Genomic DNA, 24,046 nt, shown 5'->3' on the forward strand with positions numbered 1-24,046 from the left:
GTAGACGAGGGGTAACCCTGTGCATAGCCAACTAGGGAGGAGTCAAAATGCATCCCATGACTCAAAAGACTTTCTCCGGGGGAAAAACAACTTCCAAATGTCCGAGCCTAGCATTAGATGACAGGAGTATGCAGAGCATATGCATCTACAGAAACACACGCTAGGAACTTCTCAGCTTTCTGAATGTGGGAAGAGGGATACGATTTGGTACAAAACCAGTTTGTTCTTTTTCTTATTACACAAGCAGCCGAAACACCTTTTGTTCTAGAGTTATTTATGCACCATGTCTTTTTTGTTACAAACTTTATTACAATAATCATTTTATTTTTTAAAGTTTTGTCTGAATACAAAAACTATGTTATCAGTCTCCAGTGCTCATTGCCCAACCCACAGAATGGATTTAATCTGAAATTTGCAACAGCGCCAAGATTATGAAATATGACTCCTAGGATTGATAAAAGAAGGTTGGCAGTGGTTGTGAGAATGTGAATATTACAATTATGTTGTTACATTGCCCCCCTTGATTTTATCCTCATGTGGAAGTTAGAGAACATACAAGTTTTCCGATGAGTAAATGTGTTGTTTTTTACTATGATAGATCAGGGTAATGATCCTGTGCTGCACAATACCACTGTACAATTGTTTCTAAAGCATTTAAATATTTTTTTTTTTGTAGACTGCCATGTGAAAGGTATATTGTTACTTCGCTTAATATCTGATGGAAATGTAAATACCCAGTGTTACTCGCTGGGGGCCGAAAGTAAAGCCAAAATTGACCAGATCGTGGTCCAGGATGGAACCTCCGTCCTCTACACTTTTGTACATCACAAATATATTTTTTGTATTAAAAAAAAAATCAATGGGAAGACCACACAATGGAAGTAGGTGGGGTGTTCAGATGATCAAAGCAATGCTGATAAACAAAACGCACAAGGTCGTCCTAAATTCCAGGAAATTCGATTATTAGCAATAAACACATACCGCATAACAGAGGGCACTGTCTCAGATGGAAATTAAAGAATTTCAGCTCCAACCAATGCTGTCAACACACTCAATTTGCATAAGCATCACACATCTCTTTTCAGGCTCAACCAACAAGGAAGAAATAGTTAAAACTTTATTACACTTAAAAACAGTACAAAAAGTTGGGTAAAAATACAACCACGATTTTTCCGCTTTAATCCAGAGATCATGACAGTGGAAAGAGGGCTTTTTTCTTAATAACTTGATTTACAAGATAAATTGCGGCATTAAAAATCGTACCTGTCAACACATTTCATGAAAATCCTCAAAATTAAATATATATAACCAGTCGACCAAAGGCTACAATTTGGTACACGTGTATGAACTAAGGAGTGCATGTATATAAATTTATAAATGCATTTATTTATGTAAGATTAAATCAGAGACCTAATAATTGTTTACTTTAGCTATAAGCAGGTTGAATGTATACAACCATGTGTGTATGGAACTATCATGGTACTGGTATGTGAGTTTACGTATGTGGCTACATTAAACATATATTTGTTTATTACCACAGAGCGAAAAATCCTCGGAGTGCTCACTGATGGTGCTGGCCTTCATTGCACTGCAGACGGAAGTCCATTATTAGCAGCGAAGGCTTCCCCTGTACACCCAACGGATAGGCATGACCAGAACCCTCATGTGTGTATAACTGTACTCATTTCTGGACCATTCAGCCAAAAGAGAGCGGAGAGCGAATATGGTGGTTTTAGTGAATTTGACACCTGCCCACTGGGAAATAGAGACCTATCCCTCGTTTCTATAACATCATTGAGCAAGCTGCACAACTGTAATGAACTCTGATCAGGCTAAATTTGAGTCGGATTTATAATGGGTGGTCGGAAAATGGAAAGGAAAACTGGTAACAGTAATAAACTCTGATCAGGATAAATTTGAGTCTGATTTACATTGAGTGGTCGGAATTGGGCGGTCGGAGAATGGAAAGAAAAACTGGTCTGGACCATTTATTAACCTTGTACCAAACATGAAGGAAAATGTCTGTAAGGTCGGATGTCCAAACGGCTGATCACATCCCAGAATTCCTCTACTATGAACCACCTGAGCATGAATCAGGGACCCATGATCCCTGTTAAAGGTTTTGCAGTGTAAACAGGATCCCAAAGAATCACTTATTTGAGTAATCACTCAGTCACTTTACACATTTTTGCCAAACCAAGTATAAGAAAATTACCAAAAAATCCAGCTCTGAAGGGGGTACTGAGCAGAGCTTAGCAATGCTTGATGGCTCACTAATGCCAAGGCATGCAAGCCATATCCACTCCCATAACTAATTACATGTTCTTGTTACAAATGTCAGATTGTTCACAATAGTACATAACACAGTCCCAAAAACAAACTGTTCCAATGTATACATGTTACCAATAATTTAGTGCACTGAATAATGTGACTGCTGCTGCAAAGGACAGTGCCCATTGGGCACCCATCAGTGTGTACAGCACATATAAAAGCGGAGCGCATAAAACTGCATTGAAATAATATAAAATGTTTAAAACGGACTATAAAAACTTGTCTGAAATTCACTCATTCACTGAGAAAGAAGTTTACAATCTAAGAAGCACCCCATGGTAGAGAAGGACAATGTTATTAACCTTTAACACTTAGTTTGAAGCTTTTAGTGGTGTAGATTCACAAGCAGTGCATTTCTTCCAGCTTCTAGTAGTTGGGGTACAATTAGCAGATAAAACATAATCTAACCTGCTAAAGGGCCTCTGGTGTCTAGCATCATGAGGGTTCTGCACTCAGAACTTTCCAAGTCCACATAGTAATTCTGAACCCCAACCCCTAGATGCTGAAAGTAATGCACAATATGTGTTGCAAACACCAGCTGCAAATAGAAGCATGTATATGTTGGAAGTTTATTTGTGTCAAAGTTTGCTTCCTAAACCTACCTTGTGATTGCAAATACATGAATATGTTGGTGCAGGTTTTGTAAAGGAACTGCATTAGTTGGGTATTTGCATAAGGCTGAACCTAGTGTCCTGTTGAACAACACATATTTTTCACTAAAGTGGTGTTTCAGAGACCGATGCATGTATAGGACAATAGATATGGCAACCAAATATAACCTAAATAAGATATATTTGTTATCTTTTCAGTGACTAACAAATCACTAAGGATGCTATACATTCACACGTTTTCAATGCGATGTCTTATCTAGGTACAAATAAACTTTATTAATATGTGTACAAAGTCTTTAAAACTGTTCTGCGGCTTCAGCTGCACTGGCCATTCTATGGTGTTCTGCCTTATCCTGGAGTTGTTTACCTCACATGCTTGGCTCACTAAGTCAAGTGTTTTATGTCCTACCACAGAATTTGCATCTAAGTATCGGGATGGCACTGATCAACCCGTATTTAACGGGCTATCAAATTAATTAAAAGAGTGCAAGAAAGACCCATAAAATGGAAACAGGCAAGAGTGGCTGAGAATGCCATCAGTTTTTAATCAAGAAGTAGCTCTTTGTCAGCCATAGGGGGAAGGAGTGCTGAAGCAGAAGCATGCAAACTGATCCATTATCCACAGAGGCCTAAGGTACTTTAACTATTTTAGTGAACATCATCCCACAGGGTTGCATTATCTGAGCATCATGGCACTAGAGTGGACATTTTCAAGAGACATCACTAGACCTATTGAGACAGTAACAGAGAGTGGTCTCTTCCATGATATAGCACTACTGACTTGGAACCTCACTCATATGGAAAGCTGGGGTCTCTACATATATATATCACATGCTGTATTGGGGAGCCCTGTTAAGTCAGCCAGACTTATATGCTATTAATGTGTACAAACACATATCAGATGCTCTCTAAGGGTGTGGAGCCTGCTTCAGTAAGCTAACATTTGGCAGATGGCACTTATGTTGGTGCGCATGCTCGGGCCTATCTAAACAGGGGGCTTCATAACTTGTTTTTCACCAATTGTACTTCATCTGCTGACAATTCCTTACTAGCTGCTTCCAAAGTTGTATCTTTCTAAGGAGACCGTGAGTGGCAAAAATCATAATTCAATCCCAATTTTGTTTTGTGGTTACAGTCAGACCAATGGAGGCTGTGGTAGGCCTTTGGAGCAGTGTCAACACACCCCATTTTATCTCAGTCGGTAGAAACATGTGATTGTAGCCTAACAAAACTATTATTTATGAATATAAATGGCAGATACCTACGTAACTGTGTAAATATTTGAGTTTGAGCAGACAATTGTAAGCGTGCTTTAACACACATTACCAGTGAGCTTGAAGAAAGAGTGTGAAAACACATGACTGCAATTTTGAGTTTTAGCACATGAAAATGCGGATTGGCAATAATGAGCATAATGATGAGGGTTGCGTGTAATAACTAAAGTGTCACCAGCAGGGCGTGCTTGCACTAGATATACTTTCAAATTACTTTTAGCAATGGTGTTTTTGCTCAGGGTGTAAAAATATGATTGCTGGTCTCCACGATTGCACGTCTGGAGCCCTGTAAGCAGGTTTGCGCAAGCGTGATGCGGTTGCAGTGTATGCGCAAAGCAGCACAGTCCAGTCGGATGGGTCTGTTCCAAAGAGGTGATAAGGCGTTGTTTGCATTGCTTGATTTCCTCTGGTCTCGTTTTGGCGTTTATCTGACACCATTTCAATCTGAATCCGTGGAAGGCTGCAGCTGGGTAAAAAGCAGCACCTCAAGCTGGCACTTATTAGCAGCAAGGTAGTTTTGGCCAACAAGACATGGCCATCCAAGGTTGGAGTGTGTGCACAATCGATGTCCGACTGTCCTATTGCACAAGTCTAGCCGCTGGCTTCAAAACAATGCCATGTTCATTCTAGCAATTACAGTCAAACAGAACATTCCTCTTCATTTGATTAAAATAGTTTTGGTGCTCTGAGGCATCTGTCTTTGGCCTGCTCCACAGTCTCTTGCAGAAGTGGGTGGCATTGTCAAACTGGCAAATTATGGCACCTAGCAGAGATCCTCTACAAAGGAACGCCTTCGAGATGACCGCGACGTGTGCAAATACGTAGAATTCCGCTGTCTGTATCATAACCAGGCCCACCCAATGAAGGCAGAGGAAATTATTTGGTAACGGAGTCTGAGGAATGGTATGTCAATGTCTATTAGCAGGTCCAAACCTGAAGAAAGGGACAGTGAAAGAAAGGGCATTAGTGGAGAATACGTCTGAGAGAAACAGCACATCACAACAACACAGGGAAAAAAAGCTCCACACACAATAAAAAAACCTTTGTACACCGATGGCTCATAACTTAACCTCTCCTATCTGCTCTCCACTACAAACATGTTTAATCTCTCAGCTCCTTCCCAGGAAAATATGCTTCATATCTTTCCATCTATCAGAAGTCCTCTACCTAAGCAGATGTCTCAAACTTCACCTCAGTTGACACCACAAACAGATGCCTTGTACACAGGTGTCCAAAACCTTCACTTCTCAGCTGGCCCCCCCATACAAGAGAGGTTTCATAAATGTAAATCCCCTAGCTGCTGCTGGCAACAGCAGATGCCTTATGCCTTCACCTTTTAGTTGCCCCCATGTACAAAAGGCACAGTTCACCTTCTCTCAGATAGCCCCCAACTATAAGAGAAATTTCATAGGTTCACCTGTCTGTTGGCCACAGCAACATATGCCTTATACTGTCAACTCTTCACTGTCTCCACTTGCAATATCACCCATTAGCTGTCCCCCAACTGCAGCAGATGTCTCATGACTTCAGTCACTCTATACTGATGTCAACAAAAGTACTGTGACACCATCACGTCTCAGCTGTCTCCATTCACAACAGATCCCTCTCAGCTTTCACATCCCAGCAACCTCCTGTTACAACAGATTGCAAATGCTACTTACCAGTATGCATCTGTTCTTGGCATGTAGGGCTGCTGACATTCATATCTGTGCATAGATCGCCACCTAGTGTTGGGTCCGGATGATTGCACATTGTTGTCCTGGAAGAGTCTTCGAAGTATCACGAGATAGGTGGCTCCTCCCCTGGACTACAGTGCGCATGGGCATCGCCTCCATCCCCAGATTGTTTTTAGCCATTGGCAGAGATGGAGTGAAGAATGTGAGTGATGACCATGCTATGAGCATATGTATGTAAATGAATGAATTCTGCAGCTGCTACAGGCGCCGGGGAGGAGGGTGGGCGATATGAATGTCAGCAGCCCTACATGCCAAGAACAGATGCATACTGGTAAGTAGCATTTGCAGTTCGAGGCATGTGGGCTGCTGAATTCATATCTGTGCATAGAATACATAGCAGTCCCTCCATTAACGGCGGCCGCCCGTGCCAGCTGCAGCAGTCTGAAAAAGCGTTTTTAGAACAGCCTGACCAACAGCTGCCTGTTGTTTGGAATGTACGTCTACACAGTAGTGTTTAGTGAAAGTATGTGTGGTAGACCATGTGGCTGCTCTACAGATATCCTCTAAGGGAATGTTACCTAGGAAAGCCATAGAGGCCCCCAACTTCCTGGTGGAGTGGGCCCTCGGTGGGATAGTGAGAGTGCGCTTAGCTTTAGCGTAACAGATCTGAATGCACTTCACTATCCACCTAGCAATCCCTGCTTTAGAGATAGCGTTTCCCTTGTGGTGAGTGGCAAAAGCAACAAAAAGCTGCTTGGTTTTGCGAAAATCTTTTGTCCTGTCTACATAATACATCAAGGCCCTCTTAACATCAAGGGTGTGGAGCATGCGCTCCGCCAGCGTTTCTGGGTTTTGGAAAAACACCGGCAATTCAATTGTCTGGTTTAAGTGGAATTGGGACACCACTTTGGGTAAGAATTTAGGGTTAGTGCGGAGCACCACCCTGTTAGCATGCACCTGGAAAAAGGGTTCTTGGATGGTGAGCGCCTGCAGCTCGCTAACCCTCCGTAGCGAAGTAATCGCTACTAAGAACGCAACCTTCCAAGTCAGAAACTGAAGCTCACAAGAGTGCAGTGGCTCAAAGGGAGGACCCATCAGCCTCGTAAGAACCACATTGAGGTTCCATTCTGGAGCTGGTGGGGTCCTAGGTGGAATGACCCTTTTGAGTCCTTCCAGAAAGGCCTTGATAGCAGGGACCCTGAAGAGTGACAGGTGTTGTCTATTCTGGAGGTAAGCTGCCATAGCAGACAGGTGAATGCGGATGGAAGAGTATGCCAGATTGCATTGATACAGGTGAAAAAGATAACAAATGATGTTTTGAATGGAAGCATCTAGCGGGTCAATATTGTGGTTAGCACAGTAGATGACAAACCTCTTCCATTTAGCCGCATAACAAGCTCTGGTAGCGGGCTTCCTTGCCTCCCGAATGATGTTCATGCAATCGGGAGGAAGATTGAGGTAGCCAAACTCTAGGACTTCAGGAGCCAGATCGCCAGGTTGAGCTGTTGCGGATCTGGGTGCTGAATGTCGCCATGGCTCTGCGTCAGAAGGCTGGGAGTGAGATGAAGCCTTTGATGCGGTACCACGGACAGTTCGAGAAACGTGGTGTACCATGGTTGGCGAGCCCACGTTGGAGCAACCAGGATGAGAGTCATCGAGTGCTGCCTGAGCTTGCGTGCCACCAGCGGTATCAGAGGTGCTGGGGGAAAAGCGTACGCAAATCTGCCTGACCAGTTCATCCACATCGCATTGCCCTGTGATTGGGGGTGTGGGAATCTGGCGGCGAAGCTTTGGCATTTTGCGTTCTCCTTTGTGGCGAACAGGTCTATCTCTGGATGACCCCACCTTTGGAAGTACGGTTGGAGTACTGATGGATGTATCTCCCACTCGTGCATCTGATGGCTGTGCCTGCTGAGCAGATCCGCCATTTGATTGTCTTTGCCCGGGAGATGCTCTGCCATGAGGAAGATGTTCCTCTGAATGGCCCACTTCCACATGCTCTGAGCCAGATGAGACAGCTGTGGAGAGTGCGTGCCTCCCTGCTTCTGGATGTAGTACATGGCCGTCATGTTGTCCGTCCGGATCAACACGACTTTGTTGCACAGATGTACTTTGAACGCCTTCAAGGCCATGAAGATTGCCATCAGTTCCAACACATTGATGTGCATCTTCCTTTGCTGTAGTGTCCATAGTCCCTGCACAGTGTAATGGAGTACATGCGCTCCCCATCCCTGGAGAGAGGCGTCCGTCGTCAGGATAATATGTGGGACAGGCTCCTGGAATGGTCGGCCCTTGCAAAGGTTGTGTGGATTCCACCAATGCAGAGAGTTGTATGCCCGACCGCTCACCAACACTAGGTCTGTCAGTTGCCCATGAGCCTGAGTCCACTGACGTGCAAGGCACTCCTGAAGCGGACGCATATGTAGTCTCGCGTGCGGGACAATGGAGATGCAGGAGGCCATCATGCCTATCAACTGCATGAACACCCTCGCTGGAAGCGAGTGCTGGGGTCTGAATCGTTGGATCAGCGCCTGGATACTGGCGATTCTCACTGAATTCGGCTGCGCGGTGGCTGCCAGAGTGTCGATTGTCGCACCCAGGTACTGTCGCACGTGGGCGGGCTGGAGATGGGACTTTGGGTAGTTCAGAGAGAATCCCAGATCGTGCAGGAGATGAATGGTGCGTGACACGTGGTCGACGCACTGCTGTTCTGTCCTTGCCTGAATGAGCCAGTCGTCCAGGTAGGGAAAGACGTGGACGTGCTGGCGACGGAGATGCGCCGCCACAGTCGCTAGGCACTTGGTAAACACTCTTGGTGCCGTGGTGACTCCGAACGGCAGAACCTTGAACTGGTAATGCTGGTCTAAGATCGTGAATCTGAGGTACTTCCTGTGGGAAGGATGCAGGGGAATATGAAAATAGGCATCTTTCAGATCCAGCGTAGCCAGGAAGTCCCCCTGTTGAAGCAGGGGAAGCACCTGCTGCAACGTGAGCATATGGAAGTGCTCCGAGAGGATGTACCAGTTCAAGGGCCTGAGGTCCAGGATCGGCCTGAGGGATCCGTCCTTCTTGGGAATCAAAAAATACAGGGAGTAAACCCCTGTTCCCCGCTCTTGCAATGGAACGAGCTCTATCGCCCCTTTTTGCAGCATGACTAGAACTTCTTGCTGCAACAAGGTCAAGTGCTCGCCTGACATAGGACGGCTCCTTGGGGGTATGTCCGGTGGAATGGACGTAAGCTCTAGACAGTACCCGTACTGGATAATAGACCTCACCCACCTGTCCGTGGTGATGGACTTCCACGCCGGCAGGAACTGCTGGAGCCTCCCCCCGACCGGTGTTGCGTGGCCGGGGGGCAGTGACAAGACGTCACTGTTTGTTGTTGGCGGTGGACCTGGAGCTATTGTTTCCACGTCCCCTGCCCTTGACATTATTGCCTCTGTAACCACCTCTATTTTTGTTGTTATACGAGGCTTGGGTGTTAGTCTTGAAATATTGTGTGGACTGGGCTGCTTGTCCCCTTGAGGTGCCTCTGGAGTTTGAGCGGCGAAAGGAACCACTCCGAAACTGCTGACTTTGTAAAGCCCCCATGGACTTTGCAGTTTCCGTATCTTTTTTCATCTTTTCCAGTGTGGCATCCACCTCTGGGCCAAACAGATGGTCAGGATTCACTGTCTGATTCAGTATAGTGGTTTGGATGTTGGGTTTGAACCCCGAAATTCTAAGCCAGGCATGGCGTCTAAGCAGCACACTAGTATTGATAGCCCTGGAGGCTGTGTCTGCCACATCCAACGCACATTTAATGGATGCATTTGTAATGAGTTTGCCCTCCTGAATCAGCATCTCCCCCGCCTCCTTGTATTGGTCAGGCAAGTGTTGCAGTATGGCCTCTAATGTGTCATAATGGGCCCTATCATAACGTGCAAGCAAGGCTTGGGTGTTAGATATTCTCCAAATATTAGCTGCCTGTGCAGCAATCCGTTTGCCTGAGGCCTCGAAGATCTTGGACTCTTTGTCTGGGGGAGGAGCGTCACCAGTAGTTTGAGAGTTTGCCCTCTTCCGAGCATTGGAAACGACCAGGGAGTCCAATGGCAAGTGTCCCTTGATATATGTCGGATCCGTGGGCGCTGCTTTATATTTCCTGTCAATGCGAGGGTTGACCACACGGGCTCGGGTGGGCTCCTTGAAAACCTCTGTTGCATGTTTAAGCACCCCCTTCAGCATCGGTAGCGTTTTGACTGACTTTTCGGCTACCGAGAAGGTGTCGAACAAGAAGTCCACATCCACGGGGTCCGAGTGCAGCTCGACGTCGTGGTTAGCAGCAGCTCTCTCTATCAGGGCATTAAAGGCCGCCGAATCCTCGGTCGGGGACGTCTTGGCCGCGAAAAGTTGAGCGTCCGGACCCCCCTGCGGGTCCTCCGGGTCGCCTCCGGCGGACCACGGAACGTGCTCCTCCTCCGGATCCGAGTACGCCGGATAGTCGTACTCGGCATCCTCCTCGTCCGCCCCGGCCGCGACGGAATGCGTCGGCGAGTACCCCAGTGTTTGTGGGGACACAGGTTCCACCAAAGCCGAAGAGCCCTCGGAGTCCCGTTTGTTCTTGAGAGGGATCTTAAAATGTTCTAACGCCGGCTCCGTCGTGATCTTCCTTTTGAGGAGCGACAGTTTTCCGGTGTTGGCGTCGATGATTACCTCACGACGTTCCTCTTCGGCAAGGGGTTGGAGTCGAAGCTTTGACACCACCAAGGCCGCTTTCGGTGCCAATACCTCCTTCGAGGGTCCACTCTGTTTCGGCGCGAAGGCCTTTGGCGCCGACTTGGGAGGAAAGGTGAAACGGATAGGCGTTTGCTCCTTCGCAGGCTTAGGCGCGAGGTTCGGCGCCACAGTGTCCTTTCGAATCCGCTGCAAGGATTCCTCCACCTTCTTCGTCAAGGCCGGAGAGGGCTTGACCGGCTCGACATGCGCCTTCTTCGGGGCCGAGGCCCCCTGGCCACGCTCGTCGTCACCCAGGCGCTTCTTCGGAGCCGACTTCGGGTCCACGACCCCTTTCGGAGCCGACTTCGGGTTCACGACCCCTTTCGGAGCCGACGCAGCCGCGTCGGACGATTTCGCCTTCGGTACCGATCCCGAGGACTTCGGGTCGGCCATCTTGGCGTGGCTCTTTGAGTCGGCCATTTTGGTTTCCTTGGAAGTTGACGCCTCCAGAACCTTCTTCACCAGCGCCACTTTCACTTTCGGTTTCGCATCCGAGGGTGCGTGACCAGTTGGCTTCACTTTCGTTTTCTTCGACGTAAGTGATGGTTCATAAGTGTCCGTGACCGGGCCCGGAGGCGGGGACGTAGGACTCATAGTTAGATCTTGGGTAAGGCCCGAAGGCGATCCCTCGACCTGGGCCGTAGGAGGGGTAATAACCCCAGAGTCTCGTTGGGGATGCTCCTCCTCTGAGCTATCACCCATAGTGGCAAAAGCCTGTTCGTCGTCCCCTACCTCGTCGGCGACTTCGTCAAAGTTCTCTGCACCTTCGTCATAGGTGTCACCTTCGGATGCGGGATTAGAGTCCGAACCTTGCACGTCGTCTTCTCCCTCGACAGATTCCTGGAAAATGTCGTCTGGTGGGGGCGCCGTAGCCGATAACTGAGCCTGGAGCCTATTAGCCCGGCGAATCTTTAAAGTCTTCTTGCTCCGGAACTTCGAACACGCCATACAGGTGTCTTCGCGGTGATCCGGCGACAAGCAGGTATTGCACACAGGGTGCACGTCAAGGTGTGAATATTTAGAGTTACACACCGGACACTTCTTAAACGGAGTTCGCTCCATAGCAAGAGTGTAGTGTAGGCCCGTCCGCGCCGAAGGCACGTGGAAGGGCAGCAAGAGATCGGAGCTGAGAGTCAGAAAGAAACCCGCACGCAACTATACCGACGCCCAGCCTAAAGACCTTTTGGTCTCGAGTAGAAGTTGAACAACTATCGGTTCCGACAGAGGGAACCGAAACACATCCGAACCCAATGGCGGAAAAAAACAATCTGGGGATGGAGGCGATGCCCATGCGCACTGTAGTCCAGGGGAGGAGCCACCTATCTCGTGATACTTCGAAGACTCTTCCAGGACAACAATGTGCAATCATCCGGACCCAACACTAGGTGGCGATCTATGCACAGATATGAATTCAGCAGCCCACATGCCTCGAACATATTGTAACTTCATCTACCTCAGCCGGCCCCAGCAACATATTCCTTATACCTTCACCTCCTAGCTGTCCCGGCCTACCGCAGATTCTTCATACCTTCACCTTTCACTATCCCCAACTAAAATACACATCTCCTAACATCACCTCTCAGCTGTCCCCAACAACCACAGATGCCACATGCCATCACATTACAGCTACCCTAACTACACCAGATGTTTTAAATCTTTACTTCTCACTATCACCAACTACAAGAAATGTCTCATAGTGTCACCTCTGTCAGCTGTCCCTAGCAACCACAGATGCCATACACTTTCACATCGCAGTTTCCTCACTACACTGGATGTCTTATATCTTCACCTCTCGAATAACCCAATGGCAGATGTCTCAACTTCACCTCCCTCTGTAGAACCCAGTCAAAAATGACTTATACCTTCACTACACAGCTGTCCCCAACTACAAAAGATACCTCATACTAGCACTCCAATCTATGTCCACAACTATAACAGGTGCCCAACACCTTAACCTCTCAGCTGCCCCATCAACAACACACACACCCTAACCTCTCTGCTGTCCCCATCAACAAAACACACCCTAACTTCTCTGTGGTCCCCAACAACAAACACCCTAACCTCTCTGCTGTCCCCATCAACAACACACACCCTAACCTCTCAGCTGTCCCCATCAACACACAGACCTTAACCTCTCAGCTGTCCCCATCAACAACACACACCTTAACCTCTCAGCTGTCCCCATCAATACCACACACCTTAACCTCTCAGCTGTCCCCATCAACAACACACACCTTAACCTCTCAGCTGTCCCCATCAACAACACACCTTAACCTCTCAGCTGTTCCCAACACACACCTTAACCTCTCAGCTGTTCCCAACACACACCTTAACCTCTCAGCTGTTCCCAACACACACCTTAACCTGTCAGCTGCCCCCATCAACACACATACCTTAACCTATCAGCTGTCCCCATCAACACACAGACCTTAACCTCTCAGCTGTCCCCATCAACAACACACACCTTAACCTCTCAGCTGTCCCCATCAATACCACACACCTTAACCTCTCAGCTGTCCCCATCAACAACACACACCTTAACCTCTCAGCTGTTCCCAACACACACCTTAACCTCTCAGCTGTTCCCAACACACACCTTAACCTCTCAGCTGTTCCCAACACACACCTTAACCTCTCAGCTGTTCCCAACACACACCTTAACCTGTCAGCTGTCCCCATCAAAAACACACACTTTAACCTCTCAGCCGTCCCCATGAAAAACACACGCCCTAACCTCTCAGCCGTCCCCATCAACACACATCTTAACCTCTCAGCCGTTCCCAACACACACCTTAACCTCTCTGCTGTCCCCATCAACAGAAACCTTAACCTCTCAGCTATCCCCATCAACAAACACCTTAACCCCTCAGCTATCCCCATCAACAACACGTACCTTAACCTCTCAGCTATTTCCATTAACACATACCTTAACCTCTCAGCTATCCCCAACAACATGTACCTTAACCTCTCAGCTATTCCCATCAACACATACCTTAACCTCTCAGCTATCCCCATCAACAACACATACCTTAACCTCTCAGCCATTTCCAAATACAACACGTCATCAATTCTCAGCTATCACAAACTACAGCATCTCTCAGCTATCCCAGCTACAACAGACAGCTTGTACCATCACTTCCATTGATATGCTTCAACTACAACAGATGCCTCCACTTTACTCTCCAGTTGTCTGAACAACAAAAGAAGCTTCACACCTTTAACCGTAAGCAGTCCCGAACTGCAACAGATGCCCCACAGCTTCACCCTCTCAGCTGCTGTCTCACTATATACAACGCCTTATGTCGATTTGGTTGGAAAATGACTCAAACTGCTGCTAGTATAGTTCCCAAGTGCAATTAAGATCAATACAATTTCAGTGTTTATCTCGTTTACCGAAATACTGACATACTAGCAAAAACAAGCTATGGCACTTGTGAGGTGGTCATTTTGTCCAAGTTATTAGTTTGTATGTTACACAATGGAAACTGAAGCAGCTCTTGGCATCTCCAGGTTCCCAGAACTACATTGCAACTATTATGCAGTGACCTCATCCAAACAGTATAACCTATCCCCTTACCTTGACAGTGCTGTCCACAGCCCCAGAGAATAGACGCCCCCGGGAGACAGCAAGGGCAGTGACACTGCCCTGGTGACGGAGCAGAGTCTGGGTGCAGATCATGTTGTCCATGCTCCAAACCTATGAGATTAGGATAGAAAGTTAGTTAAAGGGATAGAAAACAGGATTGTGACTTGCCAGCCAGGATCAAGCCAGTCCTGAGGCCTGTTTAGATCATCCATGACCCAACACCAAACTTTCTTACAGGCCAATCACAGATCCATCATAGGCCCCACCACATCAGCAAAGCAAGTAATTGGCTATACCCTGCAAAACGTTTTCTTTTAGATTACAGAGATAAAAGGACAAAAGACAAAAAACGTAATTTTTTATTTTAAAATGTATATTCATAAACCAACCACCTACTATATGCCTACTAGACAAATAGCACAAAGTGTTTTTTGTAAAGTGTATTTAAATGTTTTGCTAAGTGCAAGCTTGTGGCTGTAGAAAGTAACTGTGCATCCATTTGCCTGCTGCAAAGGGGCACTGCTAATCCAAGCCAGAGCCGAATATCCCATCAAAGACATTTTTTCAAGAACATTCCCTCTTTATTGAGGAGAGAGAACACCAATATTGAATGGTGGGTGGAGGAGGCCATAAGGTAATGTTCAAGTTGTGAGAAGCAAAGTTACTTAACTGCGATCCTAAGTTGCTTCACCTACTGGGGATCTTCATTGACCGTCAAAAGTATTCAAATAGAATAGCATTTCATCCCAACAAAAGTTTAGCATATGGGCCCTGGACTTCCTTCAGGATGCCCATACAGCCCTGTGGAGTTTTCAAATAACCATCTTGTATGAGCTCAGAAGACAAGGTAACAAATTCAAGGATGGTAAGTTGGGGGTGCAGGATCTGGACAAACTTTTGGAGGTGTTCCAAGCTGCATGGAAGTCTCACATGCAGTCACACTGGTAGGTGAAGAAGATCAGTGAACCACCACTAGTGTGACCATTTTAACACTAAGAGAATAATCTTTACTCAGGAGTCTGCCAGCATGGTGATGACGGACGTAATCAGGGGTATCAGAAGAAATGCTTGCAAAACCTTCCCTGTCCAGTCGATGAAAAGGTATTCCATTTTGTCCTGGTGAGTAGTACATGGAGGCGAAACCTAAAAATTTCTTGTTTTCTGCAACTGTGGATACACCCATGTGTCGAGGATATGATCCTGTACATGGTCGTTAATTGCAGACTTGAAATTCTCCGGCAAATAATGCTGAGTGCATCTGTTCTTGCAATTTGAACACCGGGAAGGTGAACATTTGCAATTTACAAGTCTGTCGCAACAAATAATTTTTAAACTGCCTGTGCTTCAAAATATAGGAGCTTGGATCATTTTGCCCCTTGATTGGTCAGATAATGCATTGTTCTCCCCCATGGGTAGTCCATCTGAATTCATAAAAGGCAGAACACCTATGCATATGTGCGAGACCCCAGAACACAAATTAAGACACTTTCATGTTTCCCAAGCCAATCAAATAGAAGGAAACATGCTGAAAAAGGAAAAATCTACAGCTTTTTGTTCTATTCGCCAAAATGAAAAACCAGCCATACATATGGCTAAGAAATACCACTTAAAATAAAATAAACTACACACCATAAACAGGAAATAGTGACCCAAGGTAAAACAATGCACATTCAACCCTGCTTTAAGAACCTTGGATGACTGCATTGGCGTATCAGGCCCAGAAGGCTGTAGGTTAGGAAGCTCATCTTTAGAGCATTGCGAAGATATGAATCTAAAGTAAGCCATTTGAATCCGGTCAACCTGAAATGCATAGAGGTAGGAAGAGCTTTTTTCAGAGGGCATACCCATGAGGAAAAAACTAGGATTACAATTAAGTACCATTTCCTTATTCACCATGAGATTCCCTCTGACATTTATGAAAGGTAGAAGGGGAATATCAAGATAACCCAATATTGAAAGCGCGATCAGAGCCACAGAACAGAACCTTTTGTCAAATAAGTTATGAATAAAAGCCTGACAAGCCACAGTATCTATCCTGGAGACAGTCCAGACAATACTGATCAGTAAAGGTATGGACTGATCTCCAAGTGGCCCCATCACAGATGTCAGGAATGGGAACATTCCTCATTAGAGTCATATTAGTGGCTTTTCACCTTGTGGAATGGGTACAAGGTTTACCAGGTAGGGTTCTAATAGTTTGGTCATATAAGGTAACAATGCAAGACACTATCCACCTACCTAGGGTCTGTTTGGAGAAGACTAGACCAGTCCAGATGGTACCATAATTGGCAAAAAATAGATTGACCTTACAAAAACCCTTTGATATTCTCGAAATATCGTAATGCACGTGTGCGCTCTGCTTGGGACTCTGGATTTGAGAAAAAGTGGAATTCAGAAGAAATAAAGGGTGAGTTCTTGTGGTGTGAAGTCATGCACAAGTGTGCTGCAAAGTATTGTGCTGCTGAGTATTCTCAGTGTTGAAGTAGTCCACCAGGAGTCAGTTAGGGACCTCACCAAGAGAAGGGCTGAGATGCATTAACATCTTGCTCCCGAAATGTTTTTCTGTTTAAATGTAATTTACGCCTAAACTTGTGCATAGTTAAATAAACCGGTGAACTTAAACTCCCCTGCTGGGGACAGTAAATATAACTGTTCTGAATGGTATATTGTTACGAGGAAACAAACAAGTATAGCCTTGAGGACCAGTCTGGCTGCGGCGTTCTGAACTTTCTAGAGATTCTTGAGGAGTTTCTGGATGATGCCTTCATAGAGTGCGTTACTGTAGTAGAGTCTGCTGCTGATGAGTGCGTGGGTGACCGTCTTTCTGACCTCTAAGGGGATCCATCTGAGGGTCTTTCAAAGCTGGCAAAGAGTGTGGAAGCATGAGGGGAAGATGCCGTTGATCTGGCGATTCATTGTGAGTGAGCAGTTCAGTCTGATGTAGAGGTTTCCTGTACATAGTACGTGAATGGGAGTGGGTGGTTTACTAACGTGGCGGGCCACCAGGAGTCTTCCAAGCAGAGATGTTGGGTGCCAGGATGAGGACTTAGATCTTATCAGAGTTGTGCTTGAGGCAGTGGTCTCTCATCCAGGTAGCGATAGCCTTCATCCCTTCGTGGAAGTGGTTTCTGGCAATTGTGGGCTCGTTGGTGAGGGAGAGGATCAGCTGGATGTCGTCAGCGTAGGAGAGTATGTTGAGTCTGTGGTGCCTGACGGTTTGAGACTAGTCCAGGACATGGTTGGCTTCAATGAACTCTAAGAGTTGGGCATTGTTGGCCTTCTCAATGACCTTGGCTGGGAAGGGAAGCAGGGAGATGGGTCTGAAGTTCTTGAGGTCTGTTCGGTGGGCAGACGGTTTCTTCAGCAGGGGGGTTTATCTCTGCGTGTTTCTGGTCGGCGGGGAAGATGGCAGTCTGGATGGAGCAGTTGATGGTACGGCGTAATTCAGGGGCGAGTGAGGCGGCGGCTCTGTGGAAGATGTGGTGTGGGCAGGGGTCCGAGGGTGCTCCAGAGTGAATACTCATCATAGTCTTTAGAGTGTCGTCCGCAGCGAGAGGGGTTCCCGTTCACAGGATCTGTTGAGCAGGATCTGTTGGCGGGTCGTCGTCGTCACGTGTGGTGATGGGAGGGTCTTGCGTGTTGAAGCAGTTGTAGATCTGCTTTATCTTGTGGTGGAAGTCGGTTCCGAATTATTTGCAAAGGTCGTGGGAAGGTGAGAATTCTGTGGTCTCGCTGTTGGGTTTGGCAAACTCCTTGACGATGGCGAAGAGTTCTTTGCCTTTGTGTACGTTAGCGTTGATTCTGTCCTGGAGGGCTGTTTTCTTTGTAGTTTTCAGGAGGAGGTGGTGTGTGGGGACCACGGCTTTGAAGTCTGCATGGGCTTTCGGGCTTTTGTTGTTCCTCCATCTCTTATTGAGCCTTCTACAGGTATGTCTAGACTCGTGGAGGGCGGCAGTGAACCAACTGGCTTTCTTGGAGTGTTGCTTGCTGGGTGCTTGGATGTCGGCAGTGTGGTTGTGCGGAGGGTGGCGGCTGAGGTGTTCTTTGGTGACCTTGTTCCAGTTACAGCTAGGGTGTAGTGGTGTACGGTGGGTTTTGTGAAGCCAAAATGAATGCAGTGGTGGTCGGTCCAGAGGAGTTCAGAGGTGTGGCTGCAGGAGATGTTTTCACTGGTTGAGAAGACTGGGTCGAGCAATGTCCCACGGCGTAGGTCGGAGAGGTGACTAGCTGCTTGATTCCAATGTTGATGAGGTTCTCCAGAAGGGATGCAGTGTTCTGGCCATTGGAGTTACCCAGGTGGAAGTTGAGGTCGCTGAGTAGGATGTAGTCTGTAGATGTGAAAGCCTGGGGTGCGATGAAGTTGATGATGGTGTCAGTGAAGGTCGGGTGGCAGCCGAGAGATCTGTAGACGAGGGTGCCGGTGAGGGTAGGGTTAGTCTGGACCTGGAAGTGGAGATGTCCCATGGTTGTTGATGGGTTGTCCGAGTGGGTGGTCAGGCGGAGGGAGTTCTTGTGGACGATAGCGATGCCTCCTCCTGGTCAGTCAAGTCCCTGCAGGTGATCTTTTAGCCGTCTGGCATGGCGGTGGCGATGTCTGTGCCCGTACTGGGGTTTGTCCAGGGGATGTCAGGGGAGATGGAGTCGAGGAGGTCCCAGATTTCCGTGGCGGGTTTGTGGAGGGCGAACGTGTTGAGAAGGATGCAGCTGAGCAGGTCGGTTGAGCTGTGGATCTGCCGGGCTGTAGGAAGAGGAGCTGGAGTGCGGAGGTGAGTGAAGGTGCAGCTTCGGTTTCGGCAGGAGAAAGGTCCTTGGGTGTCTTTCAGCAATGTGAGTTGGCAGGCGGCATAGTGTCCGGTGTCGTGGGCGAGGAGGGTGCTGGCGTAGTACTAGTGGAGGGTCCGGGCGCTGACGGGCCTGTCTTTGGTGCGCCCACAGCGTGGCCGCCATTAAGTAGTGTGAGAGGGGGCTGGACAGCTAAAAGGCTGGAAGTGCAGCCCTGGAAGGGGGCGGGCCGCTTTCAGCACAGCGTTTCCCCCTTCCCGCCTCCCAGCTGTCTAGCCCTCCCCCTCACACTAAATGGCGGCTGCTGTACCAGAAAAGGAGCTAATTCATTGACCTTCTCGGTGAACTGCTTCCCTCCCTGCATAGCTCCGCCTGGTAGCTGCGCACTGACACTTGCCAGTTGGTATTCGAGGCCCTCCTCCCCCCGCAGGCTACCCCCTGCGTCTCATCTCTTTTTCCCCTTGTTTGCTCAATCTTTTCACTTTTTACTCTATTAACATTTTTCACTTTTCACCCTCTTTTTGCGCCGTGCCTGTTCTCGACCCCGGGGGCGGGTCGCGGGGGTGGAGCAGAATGTTCGTCACCGAATGGAATCCTTTTTATGCTCCATTTGGCAGTTTTCCATCCATGCACATGGATGCTTGGGTCTAGTTGTGAAGGTGTTGCACACCCCCTCTTCTGGTTCAAGGAGCTGAGGATGACAGATCTCCGATGATCAAGACCTTCATTCACATTACACAAGCATAATCCTTCGGCAGCCCCAGGCTCAAGCTTCAGACATCGCCTTGGATGAGGCGGGATACACAAGGAACCTTCCCTCCTCTCCCAGTGTGCTATCCTTTCTGATGCCGTCCCAGGAATGGACAACTGTTTGGGGCAACACAGAACCAGAGGCTACAAACCATATTAAGAATTAGTACTCTTACCCTTAGTGACCGGTCATATGAGGCGCTGAAAACTTTGGTTTGGTCTGGGGTGGAAATGACTGCCAAGGCATAGACGGTGCCCACATGGCCTGTCAAAGTGCGCACCTGCTCCTTTGTCTCAATGTCCCACACCTAGGAAACAAAGAGAGAGTCATCACATCAGGTACAATCGCATCACATAGAAACACGTTCACCAATAAACCCTTTTATCTTATGCCACAATGCATGCCCATATCATATTCTGAGAGGGTGTATGTAAAAGCTTGCAGGTCCAGTATATCAATCCTAAAGGCCCAGGAAAGTCAGCCTTATTTCTGACCCTATTTAAAATGCAATTATTTTTTAAAATGCTAACAGAGAAAAAACATAAAATCTAAAGAATTCTTAAAGTTCACAGCTGGAGCACTCCATCTCATGATGAGGAGTACTTTTGAAGGTGTTCTCAAAGTAAGACTGTGAGGCTTCTCTACTTTCTTCTGCAGCATCAACTCTGCCTTTCTCTAGACAGCCATCTCTCCTCTTTCATACACGTACTCCCCTGCGAGGTGCTGTAGTTACTCAATCTTGTACACTCCCCTGTGATGAATACCTCCTTTCGCTGGAGCACCCACAGTCCTCTGTAGTTTGTTATCACTGAGGAACATACACTTTAAGGTTTTCACTATGTTTCTACTGAGGCCTTTGCCCCATCTGTATATGTAGAGGCAAATCGACATCTATTAAAAGCTTCTCTTCCCGTTGTTGCCCGCAGCCTCTCAATGAGACCACTCGGGACTCCATTAGGATGACCGTCTCTCGCAGCCTCTCCCATTCTATGCAATGCTCAATGTCTCAGATAAGGGTGCTCTCCTTCCTCAATACTCCATCATGATCTTAATCTGCTCTATGATACCTCTCCGGTCTCCCTCCACTGAAAACGTGTTTCTCCTCCGAAAGGGTGCCTTCATTTTTCACGCTCTTCACAATCTTGGCATTGTGAGGCCACTTTCCCTTGCTTGCGGTCTGACAATGGTAATTTTTCTGAAAGCCTTTGCTTTTTCCTTTCTATCTCAACTCTATCACAGCAGGGACAGACACTACATCTATTCCTTGTCGCTAAATAGGTCCACTTCAAGACCACTCAATTCCTTGAGACAATCTGGTAATGTTGGCAAGTCAGACAAGACCGATAGCTGGGCAGGACTGGAAGAGTCACAATCCAAGAGAGGATTCCCAAACTACCTACACAGTTTGTGTGGTTGCACGCTTTTCATGGTGGTTTGGACTTTTGTAAGTAACAATCAAAAGAAACCCACAGCCGTCGTGCACTGGATGCATTGTGTGCACTTCTAGTGTTCCACCATTAATTAAAGGGGACCTAGGATGTTGATTTCTTCTCTAATATTGTCTTGACAGCCAAAGTCAACATAAAGTCTAACATCTTGGCTTAGTCAATAGGAGTACTTGTCTCTCACTTAAGGATATTGGCTGTGAGGATGCAACTTTTTGCCTTCAACTCAGGGCTTGCATGGACATGCATAACAGACTACTTTACAACTATAGGAGTCTCTGATGGCTCCTGCTGGCTTCCCCTGTGTCTTACTCTTTGTTTCTTGGTCCCTCTTCTTCCTGCCTCGTACACCTCACTTTTTACCCTCTGTGCTCTTTGTGTCTCTGCAGGCCAACATCTTTCATTCCTCCCTTCTGGTATCCCTTTGTGTGCTTCTTGTTCCCACCATCATTTTTCATTCCTTCCTCCTGGGTTCCATCGGCCTGCCAACTCCTCTCAATAACCCATCCTCCTGTCCCCTCCTCATTAGTGCTGCTGGGATAGAGTTTTTTTTTCTCCTTGGTTCCTAGAAGCAAAAGGCAGTCTATAAAGAAAGCTTCATAGCCTTTAATACATTCCTCTTTTTTTCTGTATCAAATGAAAGTCGGGTGGCAAGGGAGTCTTAATTTTAGCCCTTCTTTTCTTGCAATCAGTGTAAAGGGGGAATATAATATAGGTTGCCCTGACATCAAAATTGTATTTGGCATAGAAACAAAAACAGAACTGTACTGAAAGTCAAGGGATCTTATGCTGGCTTTAAAGTGCTTACGCTGCATGGTGGCACATTAAAACCAGTCCTATTTTCTTTGTCAAGGAATGATTTATAGCGTATGTACTGTGTCATAATTTAGAACAGAAACTGCTTAAAGAGCATGTGATTCTATACCACCTGAGCTTGAAACCGTTGACAATTTTGGGAATGGTGGAAATGCTTCAACATACCACTGGTTAAGGAATATCTATCTACGTCTCCCTGGGCTGTACCATAAACTTACCTAAATCTATGAGCTGAGGTTTTCTAGTCGGGCCCAGAGCTAAAAGCACTAATAAACCTATACTTTTTGAACAATCAGAAGTCACTTTAATAACCCACACTGTACACAATGTCCTGCTCTTCTCTTCCAAGTGCCAAATAAAAATGAGCAGCCAAACACTGTCCACTACAGCAAGTCAAGAATTTGTGAGGCTCTTACGTGAATGAGGTTCTCATATGTTCCGCACACAATGTGGTGGTTTGTCACAGCGATGGAATAGACGCTCCCTCCAGATGTCTGCAGTACGTGGATGCAATCTAGGGTGCGGATGTCCCAAATCTGAAAATGGGAAGGAAGAAGAGGCTAAGTTAAAGGTTTGCGGCAGAATATTATGCATGTCACTGTGGTGCATGTGATCCTCCACATAGTAAATTATGATTACTTTTCTGATGGATACTTCTAACCCCAGATTCCTCACCTTTAGAATATTCCCGAGGTGCCAGACTGGATCTGGAAACTTTTCATAATAGTGCTCCAGTGTGGCACTCAGTGGTGCTGTGCGGCACTAAGTTGGCTTTGTTCCACCCTGGATATGATAAAGTAGAGCCACATATAAGTGCCACCCCTTGACGCTGGTGTGAGTTCCTTTCTTTTCGAACCTTCAAATGCAGATCTGGAACTTTGTACCCCCTTTCGTGGGGTCTTTCGACAGTATCCAAATAATGAATCCAGTGTGCAAAGTAATAATGTCCCCGCCAAAAAAGTACTGGCTTCAAACCATGTTTCAACTACAGAAAACAGATTTTGGTCAAGGACCCACTCTAGGTGTGCTTTTGGTGTTTGGGCTCATGGTACAACTCTACGTCATGCAATAAGTGCACCCTCATGTACCTGAAGGCGATCCTGGACCACGAAGCAAAGCTGAATGTCACCTAAACACAGGAAGAAGTCACAGACCTCATGTAAGTCCCAAATCGAGGGCGATGACACACCCTCTGCTCCCAAGGCCGCTATACCAAACAGTCCTTGTTGCTGTCAAAGTCGTCTGGAAATTCAAAGCCCAATAGAAAACATATGAAAGCAAAGCAGAACTATGCCCCATTACGCCACTCCCTTCCTGAAAAGAAGTTGGGAGGGTGCCAAGGTGCCACTCAATTCCCGACTGAGGAACCGATTCTGCATTGGTCCCATTGCGCCCACAGTTCCCCAGACCATTAACAATATGGTCGCATGTCAAGACCTTTGAGGAGGCTATGTGCCACATATAGGGCACTCATTAAGTTCTCTCTAGCAACAAGGATATGCAGGGCCTCAAGCCGCGTTACGGCTGGCAGGTCAGTCTCCAGAGCCATCTGAGCCCCCAAGACACCTCTCAGGTTCAGTGCTGACTACAATAAAGACTTCTCACTTTAAATCCAAGACCTGCGCTAGTCCCTTTCCCATCAAAGCCGGTACAGATCTCAGCCATGCCAGAGGACGATCCGTCACCAACTCCGATGTCTGACCCGGAGCTGGCTTTGTCTTGACCGTGACCAAGGTCACGCTCTGAATCCGCAATAATGAACCCAGTCATCTTACCGCCTGCAGCTGATCCCCTGCCTCCTTTATCACAGAGGCATACTAAGGCTCCATCGTGTAGTTTGTTCCAATTCGGACCAGAGCTTTCCCCCACTCATAGATAACGGTGTGGATGGGGATGAATCACAATTTATTCCCTACAACCACCCTCGGACAGGGAGTCAAAGAAAACTCAGGCGCTTGAAAATGTAAGGTTTTCTTGCTCTAGCCTCGCCTTGAAGTCGGTAAATATGGCTTAACTACT

The 24,046-nt window shown here is 47.1% G+C and overlaps 1 protein-coding gene across 3 annotated transcripts in view; it reads right to left on the reverse strand.

Moving 5' to 3' along the window:
- Positions 1-1,103: 1,103 nt before the first annotated feature.
- TRAF7 (TNF receptor associated factor 7) overlaps positions 1,104-24,046 on the reverse strand; it is a 183,420-nt gene continuing 160,477 nt past the window's right edge. For all 3 annotated transcript variants that reach the window (XM_086940486.1, XM_086940485.1, XM_086940487.1), the window contains 4 exons: positions 22,444-22,563; positions 19,942-20,073; positions 14,225-14,344; positions 1,104-5,149 (listed from right to left, as the gene is read on the reverse strand). In XM_086940486.1, the coding sequence (XP_086796612.1) occupies positions 5,135-5,149; positions 14,225-14,344; positions 19,942-20,073; positions 22,444-22,563 (387 nt within the window). In that variant the 3' untranslated portion in view covers positions 1,104-5,134. The remainder of the gene's footprint in view (positions 5,150-14,224; positions 14,345-19,941; positions 20,074-22,443; positions 22,564-24,046) is intronic.

This window comes from Lissotriton vulgaris, chromosome 10, assembly GCF_964263255.1.
Source record: "Lissotriton vulgaris chromosome 10, aLisVul1.2, whole genome shotgun sequence".
NCBI lineage: Eukaryota > Metazoa > Chordata > Amphibia > Caudata > Salamandridae > Lissotriton > Lissotriton vulgaris.